The sequence below is a fragment of the Podospora pseudopauciseta genome, chromosome 3 (assembly GCF_035222475.1).
Source record: "Podospora pseudopauciseta strain CBS 411.78 chromosome 3, whole genome shotgun sequence".
NCBI lineage: Eukaryota > Fungi > Ascomycota > Sordariomycetes > Sordariales > Podosporaceae > Podospora > Podospora pseudopauciseta.
The window spans coordinates 3,981,238-3,997,383 of NC_085893.1; the positions used below are offsets into that span (position 1 = coordinate 3,981,238).

Here is a 16,146-nt window from a genome sequence, read left to right on the forward strand (position 1 = left end):
CTTGAAGAACCATCTGTTGATCCTCATTCTGGTCGAGAGCACTGTACTAAATAGCTTCAACAGTCAGCTGAGGCCCGAGGCACCTTGTTTTGCGACCACCACGCACCTTCCTGATTGTATATATCTTCCTGTCATCGAGAAGGTTCAATGGGTGTGTGACGGAGATGCTCTGCCACACTGTCTCTTGCCGGCCAAGGCAGTCATGGGAAGGGCTGTCCCCAGCTTCGCCTGACACTTTGTCTGACGGGCAACTGCACACCGTATCTCGGGCCCGAGACATGCCTTCCGTGATTCGCAAGTTTCGTTCTATTGTTCCCGGCCAACAAGCTTGTCATGGAAGGTGTCCGCCAGCCTCTGCGCACGATAAAACTCGGTTACGGTTCCGCTGCCAGCTCTTCTCCCTCTTCTCTTCTCTTCTTCATTCACACACAGTATCAGTCAACAAGTTTTCCCAACAGAAGAATTCCACATCAAGCATCATTTCATTGTGTCTTTTTTTGTCTTTGGCATTCATTCCTACGACAACGTTGTCTATTTATCTCTGACCGACCACGATACTTACTTCGATCGCAGTAGCTATCCACTCAGGGAGAATGTACACCAAAACCACAGTCCTCCTCGCGCTTTTGGCACCCCTTTGCCTCTCCTTTCCCGTGGACCCTCCAGCAGCAGCCCTCCCGGTCGATTCCACCACAGATGCCCAACCAGCCGCTGCTCCCGAAGCAGCTCCTGTTCCTGTTGTGGCCGTCCCCAATGCTGCCCCGCCCATTGAAGAGGTCTGGACCATCCAAGGCGCCCGCCGCGTGTGCGAATCTGACAACTTGGAATGCGTCTGGACGTTTACCATCAGCACCAACTCTGTCTACGCCCCTGTGCCGTGCATAGTCAAGATCCCCTCTGATCCCGAGCGCAAGGTGCCTGCGAACCAGAACAATGTCGAGGGATTGGTTTGTGGGCCGTATGGAGTGTCGGCGGGGTGGAGTTCGGCGTTTGGGGTGGAGAATGGGTTTACGGTGTTGTATGTGGTGGACATGGAGAGGAAGATGGGGGTGTGGCCTGCATATGAGGACAAGAAGGTGGAGAAGGGGGAGGTTGTAGTGCCTGATTTGCAGCTGCCGGTCAAGCATCTGGGGTGATGGGTTTAAAGGAGTTGTATGGTAGATTATTTGGTTATGGTGTTGCTCGTCGGTCATTATTTGCTATGAGGAGGGATTGTTGGTATAAGACTAGGGATGGGTAGACTAGTGAGAATTGAGGCCATGCGGTCCACATTCCGGCATTGTGTTGCACTTGATGCTTGTGATACATTTGGAAAGACAAGCTGAATGGTTGTGTCTTGCATCCCATGGGTGACGGGAGAGAAACGTGCTTCATGCTGTCAATTGATTAGCCACATTTCAGACAATGGGGCTGTTGAGTGCCGATCCCTCTGTTGCAATTGCAAGCCCAAGCTACCGGAAGCGATGCCCTGGTTGTTGCACCCTCCCTCCCAGGCATGCATGCAAGCAGCCCCACCAATGCAGGAAGATGGTGGCATCAATTCTTTTTGCCTGTCCTACCGCGACTCAACCTGAAGCTCCTACAATGCTCCTACTTCTCACCACCTCCGTTTTGTCTCGGCCCTGATCTCCCGCGACTCCGCTGTGCGGTCTTTTCTCCCGTCGACACCACCATCCCTGCCACTGCCAAAGAGCAGACTGTAGCCTTGGTGAGCACGAATAAAACAATACAGCATTTTAAAGACCACCATTGCTGAATATACAAACAATGACGTCGACCCCCACACCCACCTCGAGCTGGTTCAGCAAGGGTGTCGAGAGCCGTCAAGAACAGAGCAGAGACACCATGGGTAACAGCAAAAGTCCGCTGATGAGGCGGTCAAGATGGCGCAGGTCGAGCTCCAAGGTTTCAGGGGAAGATATCCTTGCGCTGCAGGATCTGGACCCGGCCCTGAACTCCAAGATGCATTTGATCAATGATGTGGGTTCGAGTGGCAGAGCATGTCGGAAGGACGCTGATCAGGTGGGTAGGCTATCGATGATATTGGTTGGACGCCATACCATACGAAGCTGTTTTTCCTCAACGGGTTTGGGTACGTCATCTTTTGCCCTTGCTGAGGAGTCATGGGCAGAGTGTAGCTGACAATAACGGGCCAGATACGCAGTCGATTCCTTGGTCCTCCTCCTCCAGTCTGTCATTGCCGGCCCGGCCTACCGAGAATTCGGAAACCGAGGTTACCAAGAAGGCCTGACGGTCGCGGTGTACTCTGGCATGTTGATAGGGGCACTGTTCTGGGGATTTGGCGCAGATATCGTTGGACGGCGATACGCATTCAACCTATCTCTCCTGATCTGCTCGCTCTCGGCCATCATTGCGGGAGGAATGCCAAGTTGGGCTTCGCTGGGATTCTTTGTGTCACTGATTGGGTTTGGTGGCGGAGGGAACTTGGTTTTGGACACCACTGTGTTTCTGGAGTATCTCCCTGGCAGTAAACAATGGGTGTTGACAATGATGGCGGCGTGGTGGGGACTGGGCCAGGCCATCACAGGTCTCATTGCTTGGGGCTTTCTGGGTACATATTCCTGCAATGATCGAAGGCAATGATGCTAATCTTTTGCTATCAGTCCCGACGAGATGGAATTGCGCCTCGGTCGATATATGCACCATGGCCAACAACATGGGCTGGAGATATGTCATGTTCACAAGCGGCGCCCTAGTATTGGTGCTATCGATTCTCCGATTGACAATTATTCGCCTCAAGGAGACACCAAAGTACCTTCTGGGCGCTGGGGAAGATGCCAAGGTCGTCGAGACATTGCAGTATCTTGCAGGGAAGTACAACCGGCCCTGCAGTCTGACATTGAACCAGCTAGGGGCTTGTGGTCTGGTCACTGGCACTCACAGCAAGAACCGCTTCTCAATCGGGGAAACCATGGTCCATCTCAGAGGCTTGTTTGCCACACACACGGTTGCTGTCTCGACAGTGATGATATGGCTGTCCTGGGCAATGGTGGGTCTTGCATACCCCCTGTTTTACGTCTTTCTCCCAAGCTATCTCGAGGCTCGCGGAGCCAAGCTGGATCTGTCCCAGTTTGAGATTTGGCGCAACTATGCTCTCACCAACTTTAGCTCCATCTTTGGTCCCTTGCTCGCCGGCTGGCTGTGCAACCTTTCCTTTCTCGGTCGGCGATATACCATGCTCATCGGAGGGCTCATGACAGCGGGCTTTTTTGTTGGGTACACGCAGGTACGAACGGCGGCCCAGGATGTCGGAATCTCCTGCGCCATTGCTTTCAGTCTCAATGTTTACTATGGGACGCTGTATGCATACACGCCAGAAGTGCTTCCCAGTGCACACAGGGCCACGGGCAACGGGATTGCGGTGGCATGCAACCGGATCATGGGCATACTGTCGGCTGTCATTGCCACCGTCGCGGATACTTCGACGGTTGTGCCCATTTATATCTGTGTCGGTCTCTTGGCGGTAATGGGTGTGGTGGCTGTTTTGTTCCCTTTTGAGCCGTATGGGCGGAGGAGTTCTTGACGCTACAAGCAAGCGAAAGATTTATTAGAATGAAGATTACATTAATCATGGCAATTATGGAAGTAGTTCCCGGTCCGTAGTTTTGTGATACGATCGTGGTGCTGTTGTCGGTTAATAAAGGTTGGAACATACCGATCTATAGACTGAGCTCACAACATATGCATGAGAGTCGAAGACAAAGATAGGTACCACACACCAAGTATCCCTACAAAAACCCTGCAAAATAGATAATGTCTAAGCCGCTAATAACAGTGACATCACCCTAACAATAGGGAGATTGCAGTCACTTAAACCATCCTTAGATTAAAACCCCCCAGTTCAAACTGCTAGCCGCGTCCACAAGTCACCATTTCAAGTGGTTATGTGTAAAGAGATACTTCGTTGTGCATGTTCCCGTCATTGAACCTTTCAATTCAAGCCAACCAGGCTCTCGTTTGCCGATGATGCAGACTGTTGAAGCAACTGGAATACCTCGTGGTGTCCGTTCTGGGAAGCGAAGTGAAGAGATGTCGCCTCGCTGCTTTTACGTTTAGCCAGAATACTGGCGCCGTGTTGCAGCAGCAATCTCACTACACCCTGATGGCCGTTTTGGGAAGCTAGCATCAACGGTGTAATATCATCACTGCCCTTGGCGTCAACTCCAGCGCCATGTTCGAGAAGTATTTTCACCACCTCTTGATGTCCTCTTTGTGAGGCAATGTGAAGGGATGTTGCCCCATGGGGCCCACAGTTCGTTTGGGGACTGGCCCCGTGTTGTAGAAGTAGCTTTACCACACCAAGATGGCCCTTATCTGAAGCTATAAACAGTTGTGTTTTTCCATCATCGCGTTTGGTGTCCAGCTTGGCACCTTGCCCCAAGAGCGACCGGACCACTTCTTGATGGCCATTTGCGGAGGCTAGACAAAGCGGTGTAAAGCCCTTGGATCCGGAAGGTTCGAGCTGTGCTCCACGTTCCAAAAGAGCCTGGACGATCTGAGAGTGTCCGTTCTGTGCAGCTTGGTGCAGTGGTCGCCTGTCCTGACATTTGGCTTCAATATCGATGGGCGTTTTGGCATCTAGAAGTAGCTTGACGATTTCGTAATGTCCCTGATGCGCAGCCAACCACAGGGGGGTCCGTCCATCAACAGTGCAGGCATCGGGTTCTGCTACCCTTTTCAATAACAGGTCTACTACCTCGGTATGACCTTTGAACGCTGCTATATGGATGGGATACCATCTGACCCGTGGAATGGCGAGGTTAAGGTCCACCTTGAACCAAATCATAAATTCAAGAATGTCGAGATGGCCAAATTCCGCAGCGAGATAAACGCAACTTTTCCCACTTCTCGTGACCGCGCGCACACATTGTGGGTTGTCGTCCACCATTAGCATGATGGTAGGAAGGGAGCCGGTTCGGATAGGGTAGTGGACAGGGTCATAATCAGGAGTCGTTGCGCTCGACGACCCGGTATTGCGACTCATAAATGCGGTGGCATCAAGTTCAAGATCGTGGACTCCTTGATCGAAGCTCCATGGTGATAAGAGCTCATAATTTGTGGCAGTTATGGCGTCATTTTTGGTGACTGGACTATGTGTGACTGTGCCATTCTGTGGAGCTTTGGATCGCATGAGTACTGGCGCGTTGACTTGAAATGAAGCTTCTAGAGGCTGGATGGGTTGTACGTGGCCAATCGGCGCTGCCCATGTTGCTGTAGGTATTTTCTGTTGCAGCGGTGCAGATGGTGACTGTTGTGCTTCAGGCGGTCCAAGTGGCAATGAGGGCGTATTCAAGGGTGGTGATGTTTGCGATGATGGTGAGGGTTCACGTAGGGCTGGTAAGCAAGCTATTGACGGTGATGGTAATGATGGTGGCATATGCCCTTGTTGAGGCCCTGGTCTTCTTCGGTTCTTGTTGAAATCCCATTTCGCAAACTGAATCTTGTACTGTTGTTTGCTAGACTCAAGTTAGGTAACTCTTCTTGCTCTCCATACGTTAATGGTTGCAAGCATGGGATCCCGCAAGGAATACACACCTTACATCAAAACCGTGTTCAGATGTCATAGTTGCCATCACCGTTTTAAGGTCAGTCCTTGCGTAGAGATCCTCAATTATTCGCCTGAACTTTGTCCATTCTGCATCGGGAACTTTGCAGGCCCGAGGAAGGCGAGAGCCTGGCTTTTCGAGTTTTCTTGGCTTCTGGCACGGCTTTGCCATGGTGTTTATCTGAAGCATGTCTGCCTCCATCGTTATCCCAAACTAATCGTTGCCCAGGCAGTTAAAACTTTTTCCAGATCTCAGGACTCCATAAACTGTTGGAACGGGTACTCAAACGGTCAAAAGTTGGCTGTTGATCGACGTGAGCTTTTGAGTGGCAGTTCCAGTCAGCGATCGGAAGTGAAGAGCATCTCTTTCTTTGGACCTGGCAGTATCCCCCGAAAAGTTTTATGTGGCTTAAGACGGCTGCATCGGATCATTTAACATGCAAACACCGCCAAGCTGCTCGTCACGGGTCACTGCGCCTTTTCGGCAGCGGAGGACGATCTGGTTGGGTGGTAAGGATGCCAGGACAAAAGTTCTACCTGGGACAGAAGTTTTATGTATCCAGGAAGTATCCCTCGTCACATATTTTAAACTTCGTCGTTTTGACAATGGGTAAGGCCATTGTTTCCTTCTCTTGCGTTGCATTCTGGCGGTTTTTTTTGGTTTATTTTTTTTAAAAAAAAATTATTTATCATGCCTCCTATGCTGCAAATCTCTTCTTTTGGCCTAGCTATTCTGACCTCAAATGCCAAGCAACAGTGGGGGATTCGCAGGATAATCTTATTTGGGTAGGGGTTGTGGGGGTGAGTTCTAGAGGATGAACTTGGCTTGACGAAATAACATCCTGGGTTTAGTATTTAGTGATACCTTAGCCAGGAACGAGGGATGTAGCATTGTACCAAGATAACGTGTCGCTCTTTCTGATGAAACAGATTTCTATCTAAGCTGCATTCCAAGGCAATATGAAAGAATAGAGGCCTGAGGCAAATCGATAGTCACCACGGCCTTGAGTTAGGCCCGAATGTAGACCTTTGTCTAAGGTATGCTTCAACATCCATTCCTTGCACCTTGCAAACTTGTGTGTCAAGTATACCTAGGCATGTAAGGCAGACTGTCCCATACTGGTAAGAAATGTTAGCGTCTGTCAGTCGGTATAATACAATGCTATAACAAGGGGGTCCGCGTCAAGGCGGAATGAAATGCATGAAAGTGTAAGCTACGTACGGAAGGCAAGAAAATTCATTGTTGAAAATTCAAAACAAATTGGCTCTCATTGAACCTTCCCGGTGCTTGTATGTCATACTGAGCTGAATAATAGCGACACCCAGAGTGAGAATGCCCACCGCAGTGACGACGATGTTTAAGATGACCTGAAAGTCGACTGCTGCACCGTGGTGGATGTCTGATCCCGAGGCTGGATTTGTTGTATAACTTGACTGTTGGATATCCAATGGCTGAGGCTGAGCTGTAGGCATTGTGATGACTGACCCAGATGATATTGAAACGCGTTGATGTTTAGCAGTGACCAAGTGTTGCCCGGTCACGAACAATTGGAAGGAAAGATTGCGAGGTTTGGGGGTCAAAGTAATAGGGAGTTGATGCTAGTGAAGACCAGTTCCGGGTGCCAGTAAGAGAGGCTTAGGACAAGCGTTACCAAGGGATGAAATACTGGGGATGGGCAATGAGAGAGGAAGGGGCCCTATATAAGGTAGAGCCTGGTGAAAAAGGGTACGACAAAACCTTAGGGTTCTGATATGCTTGAGCAGAGGGATGGTGAAAATTCATGCTGAAGTGGTTGTAAAACTTTCTGCCCGACATGGTGGCTGCAGCATGTTTGTGCTGTCACTCGAATGAGCGATGTAGTTTCTGGGGCAGTGTTGAAGCATGGAAAGCTTTCTCTGCAATTGACATCGCGTCGAGGGAAAGTGTTCAAGCTTCAAACCCGATTTATCCTAAAATTATGATCATTCAAGAGTCGGTGGGTGACTGCGGATCGATGCGCACATGCAATACTGGCGTAAAACTTCTGAAAAACTTCCGAGCCCCTGTTGCGACAGTCGCGGCGTCCTCAGCTGCAATCATGCCCCACTTGCGGCTTGGAAAGCTGGATCTCAACATCAATATCAAGTTGTCAAGTTGTCAGCATCGGGTTAGATCCATGTTCTCTTCATGTGCCGTCTGTGAGGTGAGAAGTTTCTTTTCGAAGCTCCAGATGTCGTTGATGATTGAAAGCTGCTTCGAGCAGTGCATGTCGACGGGGCGGGCGAGGTCGAGGTCCGGTAAGGGATAGACAAGCCCATTTTGAAGCGCATCAGTGCCGCGAGGAGTCTGATGATGCCAATGCGATGTCAATATCAGTAAAAATGTTAGCTCATGCTTGGAAAGCAAACATACCCTTTCCCGATATCGCGTTCCCGGTATTCGAGGTACTCCTTCAGGCCCATCGGCTTGGTGCGTGCCTTGTCTGTCTGCGCACGCATAAAGACAAAGACGGGCTCGAGGATGTCGTTCGCCATCCAACGGTCGTGCGCCCGCATGCCTTCCCACAAGTCGTATGTGATGTACTCAACCGGGATGGAGCGGTCACGCGGTATGTCCCCTCCGCGCATCAGAGGCATGAGACGAGCGTTGTAGGCCTCCCTTTCGGCGAGGGACATGTGCTCGAGCAGATCTGAGTTAATCCAAGGTAATCTTTAGCTAGGTAATGCCCAATGGCCTGGAAAAGGAGAACCTGCCATCAACGAGAAACAAAACTGTCAACAACCGACAGGCAAAATGGATCCGGTCGTCCAGCGCCATGGGGAAATAGAGGCACGTCACGCGCGAGAAACCGGCGCCGACAAATCGTTTTCGGCTTCGCGCGTCGGGAAACGGCCAGTGCTTGAGGAAGTAGTCGTCTACCTCTCTGGCTACTACGTCCACTAAGGGGTGACTAGGGCCTTGAAGTTGGAGGTTGGGATGCCACTGTCGACAAAGGAATTGATTTCAAGTTTGTTCACATGCTCCTGTTCATTTGAAGCCGGGACTGGCAGTTGCGCCTAGGCTGTGATGGTGAGGATTCCGGTGGTTTTCATGATGCTTGTTGGACGTCGAAGATAGGTAGGTAGGTAAGCAGGAGAGCAGGGGTAATGGTTGAAAGTTTGAGAGACAATAAGGTAGCTTCCCGTGAACTTCAGGTCAGACGTCTGTTTTATTACTACCTACCTACCTATAAATGGGAGCATAATTCATTACTAAACATTCTGCAGCCAAAGGAAAAGATATGACTACCTGGTATTTCGGCAAACTACCTTACCGTTTGACTTGTTGTTGCACCAACTTCCAAGTGAATAAGCTGGGCTTGCATCATCTTGAGTCCGAATCAATAAATGTCAGGCATGTAAGATCAGATAGCTGGAACCACGCAATCCAGATCAATACATAGGTTGCACAGAGCAATTCCTGGGAACGATATCATCGCGCCCTCTTGTGGTTGTACCGAGCTGTCCAGTTATAATCCAAAACAAGTCCGAGTAGAATGCCAAACATGGTCAGGTTGCCAATATTTGCGAGATCTTTTGATGTAATGCGATGCAGCTACTATTTTGGTGTTGCACAAAAATAGTGCAACTTCACCACGCCAATGCTGTGGACTGAAAGTATGATCCCAAGATTTGGGAGCCCATATTAAGGTACCTAGTAGATAGCTATCTCCCCAAGTTCTGCGATATCACCCAACTCATGCCTGATTTGTATACAGTCACAGACCGCTTTGTGCGCTCCAAATCTTTGCATCACAACACCCTCCGCTTACCTGCTGGTAGAGCACGGCATAGGCACCTTACTCAACCCTCAGAATGGAGTCCATCACTCTCACCGGCGCGGGCACGTTGGTGGAGCGCCTGCCATCCCAGCTTTTATCGGGTCTGGCCACCATCTTCATCCTTGGTGTTAGTATTCCTTGCTTCCCATACCGGGAGGTGCTTAAAGTTCTGACAATACAAACACAGGTCCTAACACTCATCGTCACCAGGGCAATCTACAATGTCTACTTCCATCCCCTTTCCAAGTTCCCTGGTCCCTTGTACTGCGCCATTAGTGACGTGTGTCACCCAGTAACCTTCTTCAATGTCCCTGGGAAATAAACTGATACAGCCAGCAGATTCCCCATTGCTTGTGGTTTCTAGGAGGACGCCAACCATACAAAATTCTTGAACTTCATAATCGTTACGGTACAGTGAGATCAATCCTCGTTCTACACCCACCATCTAACCCCAAAATCCCTAGGCCCGGTGGTGCGAACAGCCCCAAATGACCTGTCCTTTAACACGGCCCAATCATGGAAAGACATATACGGTTCCAGACCGGGCCACAAGACTTTCGTCAAAAGTGCCTTCTACGACGGGGGAAGTTTTGCCAGCCGGGGCGTCGGTTCCATTGTCAGCGAACGCAATGTCGACGCCCACGCGCAGATGCGCCGCTATCTGTCGCATGCGTTTTCTGATCGGTCGCTCGCGGAGCAAGAAGATATTATTGCGCGAACCATGGATATTTGGGTCGAAAGCTTGCTCAAAAAGGGGTCGCGCAAAGAGGGGTTTGAGATGGGGAAGAGTTTCGAGATTATGACGTTCGACATTATTGGCGAACTGGCGTTTGGGGAGAACTTCAAAGGTGTTGAGACTGGTATGTCAGGCTTTTTTTGTCTTTTTTTTTTCTTTTTTCGGTTGATCAAATGTTGCTGTTTCTGCTCATGACACGGCATGTAACTAGGTGTTGAACATCCCTGGATCGCCACCCATCTCGGAGCTCTGAATCAAGGAGCCCTGGCCGACACCTTGAAGCGCTTCCCGACACTCGCCTGGCTTGCTCAGGGGCTGCTGCAGAAGAAAATCTGGGAACTCACCGAGGACACAAAGAAAAATGAGAATTTTGCCATTGATATGATCAACAGGTGAGTCATGCTCCGTGAAAGAAAACACAAAGCTGCGGCGCCTGTGAGAACTGATGTTCAAGACAGACGAATCCACCGCGATGAGCTTTCGCGCAAAGACTTCATGACGCACATCCTACAGAAGCGGGATTCTGCCCAGGTGTCGGACCTACAGCTAGCAGCGCACGCTTCTGACTTTGCCCTGGCTGGAAGCGAGACCACGGGCACTGCCTTGTCAGCCATCATGTACTATTTGCTGCGAACTCCCCAGGTCATGCTCAAGCTTCAAAAGGAGATCCGAGGCAGTTTCAAGACATATAGTGAGATATGTTTCAGGTCAACGATTGGCTTGCCATATCTGGACGCTGTTATTCTCGAGGGGCTCAGAATGTACCCCCCAGTACCGCTTGGTCTGCCCCGTGTGGTGCCGGATGGAGGCGACACGGTCGACGGACATTTTCTGCCAGCTGGGGTCAGTGTATATCCTGTCGTTGAGGGGAAAAGCACTAAGCATAATAATATCAGGTCGTTGTTTACACCCATCCAGTTGCGGCAAGCTTGAGCTCGGCAAATTTCAAGGATCCTCAGGCTTTTAAACCTGACAGGTGGCTTGACGAGCACCAAGGAGATATACGAGAAGCGTCTCAAGTGAGCTAGCTACCTACCTTGGTGATTGAAAACCGAAGACAAAATGAATTGACTGACGACTTATCTTCCATCCAGCCATTCTCACTAGGCACTCGTGCTTGCATGGGAAGAAAGTACGCAACAACCTCACATACCTTAGGTACCTATTATGCTGACAATGCTAACAAACATCTTTTAGCCTTGGGCACATGGAGATGCGAACAGCGCTGGCCAAAGTGCTCTGGAAGTATGATCTGGAATTGGTGAATACGTCTCTGGACTGGCATCGCGACTCAGAGATGCATACTCTCTGGTGCAAACCGGCACTCTGGGTCAGGTTACGAGTGCTTAAAGAGTAGGCAAGCACCTGAGCAAGCAACAAGCGTGCCATACCCAAGATATATCATAGAGACCGACCCCTTTCCAATCGAGGTTGTTGGACATGAACCTTTCAAAGAGCTTCATGAAACTGGGACGAAATAGTAGAGTAGGTGGAACTATGCCTATATCTCCGAGGACGTCAACTCTTAGCGTCTCTGAAGGGTGTTTTTTTTTTTTTTCGTTCTCATAGGTGGAATAAAATTGCCTCTGCGTTTCTTGATCCCTCGACCGTCCCATGAATCTTGTCTCTCTCTGCCCCTCACCCTTGATTCGGGGTTTTGCTGAACACAAGGTAATGATCTTGTCGAAAACTTGTGTTTGCGACCCTGAAGAACAAAATATCTAACCTGTGGGCAGGGCAAGGCCCTGACAGCAACCAACCTGCCTGCCCCACACCTGGCACTAACTAGGTATCTATCCTTCCATAACTCTTCGTCTCACAATCCAGCCCCTCTCCCTGAACAGGTACTTTATCCACATAGCTCCATGTTGAAATAGCCACAATTCACTCAAACATTGAAGTAGCACCTCATGCTGCCCGAGTTCTGGTTGAAGGCCGTGCAAGAGTACGAGCCACTGGCGCCCACGCTCTGCTTCTCGTCTCTGCAGTTGTCGTCGGAATAAATGCTGCAAGTGGTTGACTTGTTGCCGTCGCGGGTCAGCCCGACCGAACGGAAGGAGCTGCCGAGCTTGATGCAAGGGCTGACGCCGCGGAAGTCTTCGTGAGAACCACTGTGGGGGCACTTGCAGTTGCTGAGCAATTGTCAGTACTGTGACTCTCGAGAGCCAAAGGATGGCACTTACCCGCAAGTGTGCCACCAGACGCTGCCGTTGGCGACCACGGTGAGGCAGCTGGCAGCTGCGAGGAGGAGGTACTTGGCGCTGACCATGTTGGCAAGGGTGAGTTGATTGTGAAAGGCTGAGGAGACAAGATTGATGAGAGTGTTGATGGAGAGAGTTAGAAAGACGGACAAAAGCTGGCGAGTCGATGTATTTTATAGGTATTTGCCCGACTTTCGGAATGCTCAGCACCTCAAGCCGCTTGAGGCAATGATGCCTTCTTGGGAAGTTTGAAGCCTCTGATCACTATTCCATTAACGATGATACCTCGAGCAAGTCGTGCCATCGCGACTCTGCCTTTGGCTTCTACTAGCCCCCCCTGTGAGTGTAACTCTACCCCGTGGAACACGCATCAGCTGTCAGCGCTACCAACGAAGGAAGCTCGTAAAAGTCAACTTGAACCTAGGTACCTACATGTCGCAAACGCATGGTGATCTGGATCTACATGCTGACAAGTGGATTCCGATCTGTTGCATTGAGTGTGTTCACGATGCCGTATCGAACAATAATTAGTTTTTATCTTCGCACAAAGCACTTGATGTTCAGGGGCACGTCCACTTTTCCTGGTTCTAGTCATCATCACTTAGCTCTGGTTATGCGCGGATGCTGACTGATGTCAGCTTTCAGTACCCCCTGTATTATTGCAACTCCATCAACCGGCAGACTCGTATAGCTATGCTACGAGTTTCCGCATTTGTCTATCCGTCATTGATACGGACTCGCCTCCTGTATGGAGGTAAGGGACTTGAGCCGGTCAAAAGTGGCTGACTGAGTCTGGATAATGGCCCTTTGAGCCTGAGATATAATGGCTCGTGAACTCAGATGAGATTCTCTTCGAAATAAGAAGATACCGATGTTGTACTGATACTGTGAAGTTGGCATTATAGTTATCCTCAAGCGCCTGGGATGAAGGTCCTCTGAAGTTGGGTTGATATGTAACTTTAAGCGGGATAAAGTAGGATGAAGTTGGGATGATGTGATATGAAGCTGGGTGATATAAAGCTGGGGTGAGGTTTATCTAGAGCTGGGATAATGTCTATTTTAAGCTGGGGTAAAGCTTGGATAATACTTCTCCCAGTTGGGGTAAAGTTGGGATAATATTTAACCTACATGTAAGCTGGGGTAAAGCTGGGGTAATGTCTGTTTCAAGCTGGGATAAACTGGAATAGTATCTATCTCAAGCTGGGGTAAAGCTGGGATAATGTCTACCTCAAGCTGGGGTAAAGTCTGCCTGATGCTGGGATGGTATATGATTAATGCTGGGATAAAATTAGACCAAAAGAAGCGAACGAAAGCTGACTATATGTAATATCGTACCAAAAAAGGCAAGGGGTATATCTAGGTACCTTCATATGTAAACTGCACCCGGGAATGCTCTTCCTCCTCTAGCTTGAACCAGCCTGGATGCATCCACCCTCTCCCGCACCGTTATGCCACGGTCCAGCACTTGGCTTCGCCCATCAGTTGTGAAGCATACCCTCGATGTTCGTTCCTGCTCTTGATCTCGCAAGACTTGGATGAAGTCCTGAATATGTGCATAACCATCCTGACTCCCCCCAGCAAACTGTAGCCCATCAATAACCCAGGCAATGGACGGCGGTGCATGCTTGAGAAGAGCCTTGATTATCGCGAGGGCAGTCCCCAAGCTTTCAAGCGACCCATCCAGACGCTCGAAACAGTGTTTTTGCAGTCCAGGGCTTCCTTCAAATTCAGGTGGCACGATTCGAGCAAGTTGGCGGATAACGGAGTAGTATAGTGAGATGACTGCTGCATCTGTGTGTCCAAGACCCCGTGTTGCAAAGCTGTATCGAGACTTGCAGAACACTGATATGCATGGAGTACCGGCGTTGGCGATGGTGTTAACAGCTTCAATAGCAGCTTGAGAGAGGACGGAACCGGATGAGGAAACTGCCGGTCCTTCGATCCACATGATGGGAGGTCTAGCTCCGCCCACCCATTTGCTGAACTCTACGAACACCTCTTGAGGAATAACAGGGTCTCTTCCATGGATGAGAGCGCGGTGGATAATGTCGTCCGCACCGTCTTCGATGTACGGGTCGAGGTTATGGGAATATTGGTGCATTTCGTAGCGGGTTAATGGTTCAATGACGGTTACTAAGCAGTCCACAATCAGTACTTGGCACTATATGTCTGGAGATCATGAAGATTCGCTACCTTTTGAAGAACCTGTTGAAGACCCTGTTGATCCTGTTGCTTCTTCTACTTCCACACTTTCGATCGACAACTCCGTGTTCGTCGTTGTTCGCTGTGAGATGTCTTGCAAAGATAAAGTCGAGGATGTTGTGTTGCTCTGCTGTTGAGAAATTATAGCTATGATGAAGGAAGGTCGTCAGCGTGATGTTGTAGATGATCGCACCAAATATTACCTATCGACCTGGTGTCCAACAAGTGTCCTTTTCAGCGCCCGATGGCAAAGAACACCTGACTGGCCACTGTACGAGCCCAGATTTGCCGCACCACGTGGGCATTGCCCGACACGATGGCATGGCAAATCATGGTGCACTTTTTCCAACAGAAAAGATAAAAAGACACTTACATAGCCTCACCTGCTCCTCAACGAGCCCCAAGTGGCGAACTGCAGTTTCACCTAGCCTCTTAAAGCCAATTGCCGCCGTTGCGTTCTTGTCATCAATTTCTTGCTGGCTATTTCCGTGGCTATGAGTACCCAACTCTTGCAACCTGACCAGCCAGTCAACCTTCGAGTTTATCTCTTCGATCCGAAGTTCTGACGTGTGCTGTGCTTCGTCTTTGATGCGTTTGATAGTCTTCTGGATGTCATCCACCATGGCCTGGACGCTTCTATCGTAGAAGGTCTTATCAAAAGACGCAAAAAACCTCTTGCGACGCTTGTGGAAGAAGGACATTGCGTGGCAGAGAAACTTGAAGATCTTGACGTAAAGTTCGACCACGAGCCGCTGCATTTCTGCGGTATTTGCAATATTGGTTTTCTTCTCGACGTATCTCAGGTTTGCGCTCATTTCCACCAGTGCAAGCGAGAAGCCCTCGGCAATCTTTTGATAATTCAGTGATGCCTTTTATTGGAGCAGGGCTGTGTCAGTGGCTCAAATCATGACAAAGTTGAAAGATTTCTAGGTTGGCTGCATACCTTGACGACGGTGGCTACCACCCCCGTCAGGAGACTGAGGTACTTGTCTTGTGCGGGAACAAACTTGAACAGGTAAGAGTGGTCATTCATCGTCTCAATAAACTCCCGAAATCGAGTTTTAGCTCTGCCAAATCCCGACTGGTGCTTCACCTCCCAGTTCGTATGGGCATCCTCGACAGCGGCCTGCAGTGTTGCGATGGTTGGAATTCTGTGGGAGTCAAGTGCCGAAATGTTGTCTGCGCCTGGATTGACAAATATTCGCTGAAACTCTTGCCAGACCCGTATGAGCTCCTCTCGCTCTCGCTCCAGCGGGCTGAAGATCGAAGCGTCCGAAGTTGGAGAAGGTCCATAGAGCCATCGGTGCCACTCCTCAGCTGTTACGCGCGCCCTCAGGTCACCTTCTTCGTCATGCTTGGTCGCGCTACCGAGAGCCTGAGACAGAACATTGCTAGGGTTCTCCTTTCCAACCTTTAAGCTGTAACTTCGAACGATTGTCGTAGTTTCCGGAGTCGTCGTAAAGGAACTATTCATTGCGACGTTTGGTGTCCGGGGCTGTCTTCTGCGCGTGCAAGGTAGATTGGGGAGAGACTGGAGATAAGGTGCCGGATCGTTTGCTCTTGTGGAACTGAACATGCATATCAGGCAACAAGAGTAAGGTAGACAAGTGTGGCTGTGTAGTTCGATAATTGGTGCCAGAA

At 49.9% G+C, this 16,146-nt stretch overlaps 8 protein-coding genes across 8 annotated transcripts; 3 read left to right on the forward strand and 5 right to left on the reverse strand.

Annotated features, from left to right (window-relative positions):
- Positions 1-593: 593 nt before the first annotated feature.
- QC763_310890 (uncharacterized protein) lies at positions 594-1,136 on the forward strand (the record flags this gene model as incomplete). Its single annotated transcript, XM_062911546.1, has 1 exon — positions 594-1,136. The coding sequence occupies one exon, from the start codon at positions 594-596 to the stop codon at positions 1,134-1,136; it is 543 nt and encodes a 180-aa protein (XP_062767617.1).
- A 631-nt stretch (positions 1,137-1,767) lies between these two features.
- FGR2 (Filamentous Growth Regulator) lies at positions 1,768-3,697 on the forward strand (the record flags this gene model as incomplete). Its single annotated transcript, XM_062911545.1, has 4 exons — positions 1,768-1,980; positions 2,031-2,092; positions 2,157-2,572; positions 2,625-3,697. The coding sequence occupies 4 exons, from the start codon at positions 1,768-1,770 to the stop codon at positions 3,542-3,544; spliced, it is 1,611 nt and encodes a 536-aa protein (XP_062767618.1). The 3' UTR covers positions 3,545-3,697.
- On the reverse strand, positions 3,645-5,905 carry QC763_310870 (uncharacterized protein). The gene is made up of 2 exons (XM_062911544.1): positions 5,557-5,905; positions 3,645-5,477 (listed from the first exon to the last, which is right to left on the reverse strand). Exons 1-2 carry the CDS (start codon positions 5,766-5,768, stop codon positions 3,953-3,955), a joined length of 1,737 nt encoding a protein of 578 aa, XP_062767619.1. The 5' UTR covers positions 5,769-5,905; the 3' UTR covers positions 3,645-3,952.
- Positions 5,906-7,703: 1,798 nt separating this feature from the next.
- QC763_310860 (uncharacterized protein) lies at positions 7,704-8,221 on the reverse strand (the record flags this gene model as incomplete). Its single annotated transcript, XM_062911543.1, has 2 exons — positions 7,704-7,892; positions 7,955-8,221. The coding sequence occupies 2 exons, from the start codon at positions 8,219-8,221 to the stop codon at positions 7,704-7,706; spliced, it is 456 nt and encodes a 151-aa protein (XP_062767620.1).
- Positions 8,222-9,587: 1,366 nt separating this feature from the next.
- QC763_310850 (uncharacterized protein) lies at positions 9,588-11,035 on the forward strand (the record flags this gene model as incomplete). Its single annotated transcript, XM_062911542.1, has 5 exons — positions 9,588-9,646; positions 9,699-9,775; positions 9,831-10,214; positions 10,314-10,494; positions 10,561-11,035. 5 exons carry the CDS (start codon positions 9,588-9,590, stop codon positions 11,033-11,035), a joined length of 1,176 nt encoding a protein of 391 aa, XP_062767621.1.
- A 955-nt stretch (positions 11,036-11,990) lies between these two features.
- On the reverse strand, positions 11,991-12,371 carry QC763_0059580 (uncharacterized protein; the record flags this gene model as incomplete). Its single annotated transcript, XM_062905833.1, has 2 exons — positions 11,991-12,213; positions 12,286-12,371. The coding sequence occupies 2 exons, from the start codon at positions 12,369-12,371 to the stop codon at positions 11,991-11,993; spliced, it is 309 nt and encodes a 102-aa protein (XP_062767622.1).
- A 1,298-nt stretch (positions 12,372-13,669) lies between these two features.
- On the reverse strand, positions 13,670-14,251 carry QC763_0059590 (uncharacterized protein; the record flags this gene model as incomplete). The annotated part of the gene is made up of 1 exon (XM_062905834.1): positions 13,670-14,251. The coding sequence occupies one exon, from the start codon at positions 14,249-14,251 to the stop codon at positions 13,670-13,672; it is 582 nt and encodes a 193-aa protein (XP_062767623.1).
- A 583-nt stretch (positions 14,252-14,834) lies between these two features.
- Positions 14,835-15,979, reverse strand: QC763_0059600 (uncharacterized protein; the record flags this gene model as incomplete). The annotated part of the gene is made up of 2 exons (XM_062905835.1): positions 14,835-15,374; positions 15,449-15,979. 2 exons carry the CDS (start codon positions 15,977-15,979, stop codon positions 14,835-14,837), a joined length of 1,071 nt encoding a protein of 356 aa, XP_062767624.1.
- Positions 15,980-16,146: the final 167 nt, after the last annotated feature.

Coding starts and splice junctions, on each gene's coding strand:
- QC763_310870 (XM_062911544.1), bottom strand. CDS start 5,768: ATGGAGGCAGACATGCTTCAGATAAACACCATGGCAAAGCCGTGCCAG. Junction 5,478..5,556: donor GAACACGGTTTTGATGTAAG/GTGTGTATTCCT, acceptor ACTTGAGTCTAG/CAAACAACAGTACAAGATTC.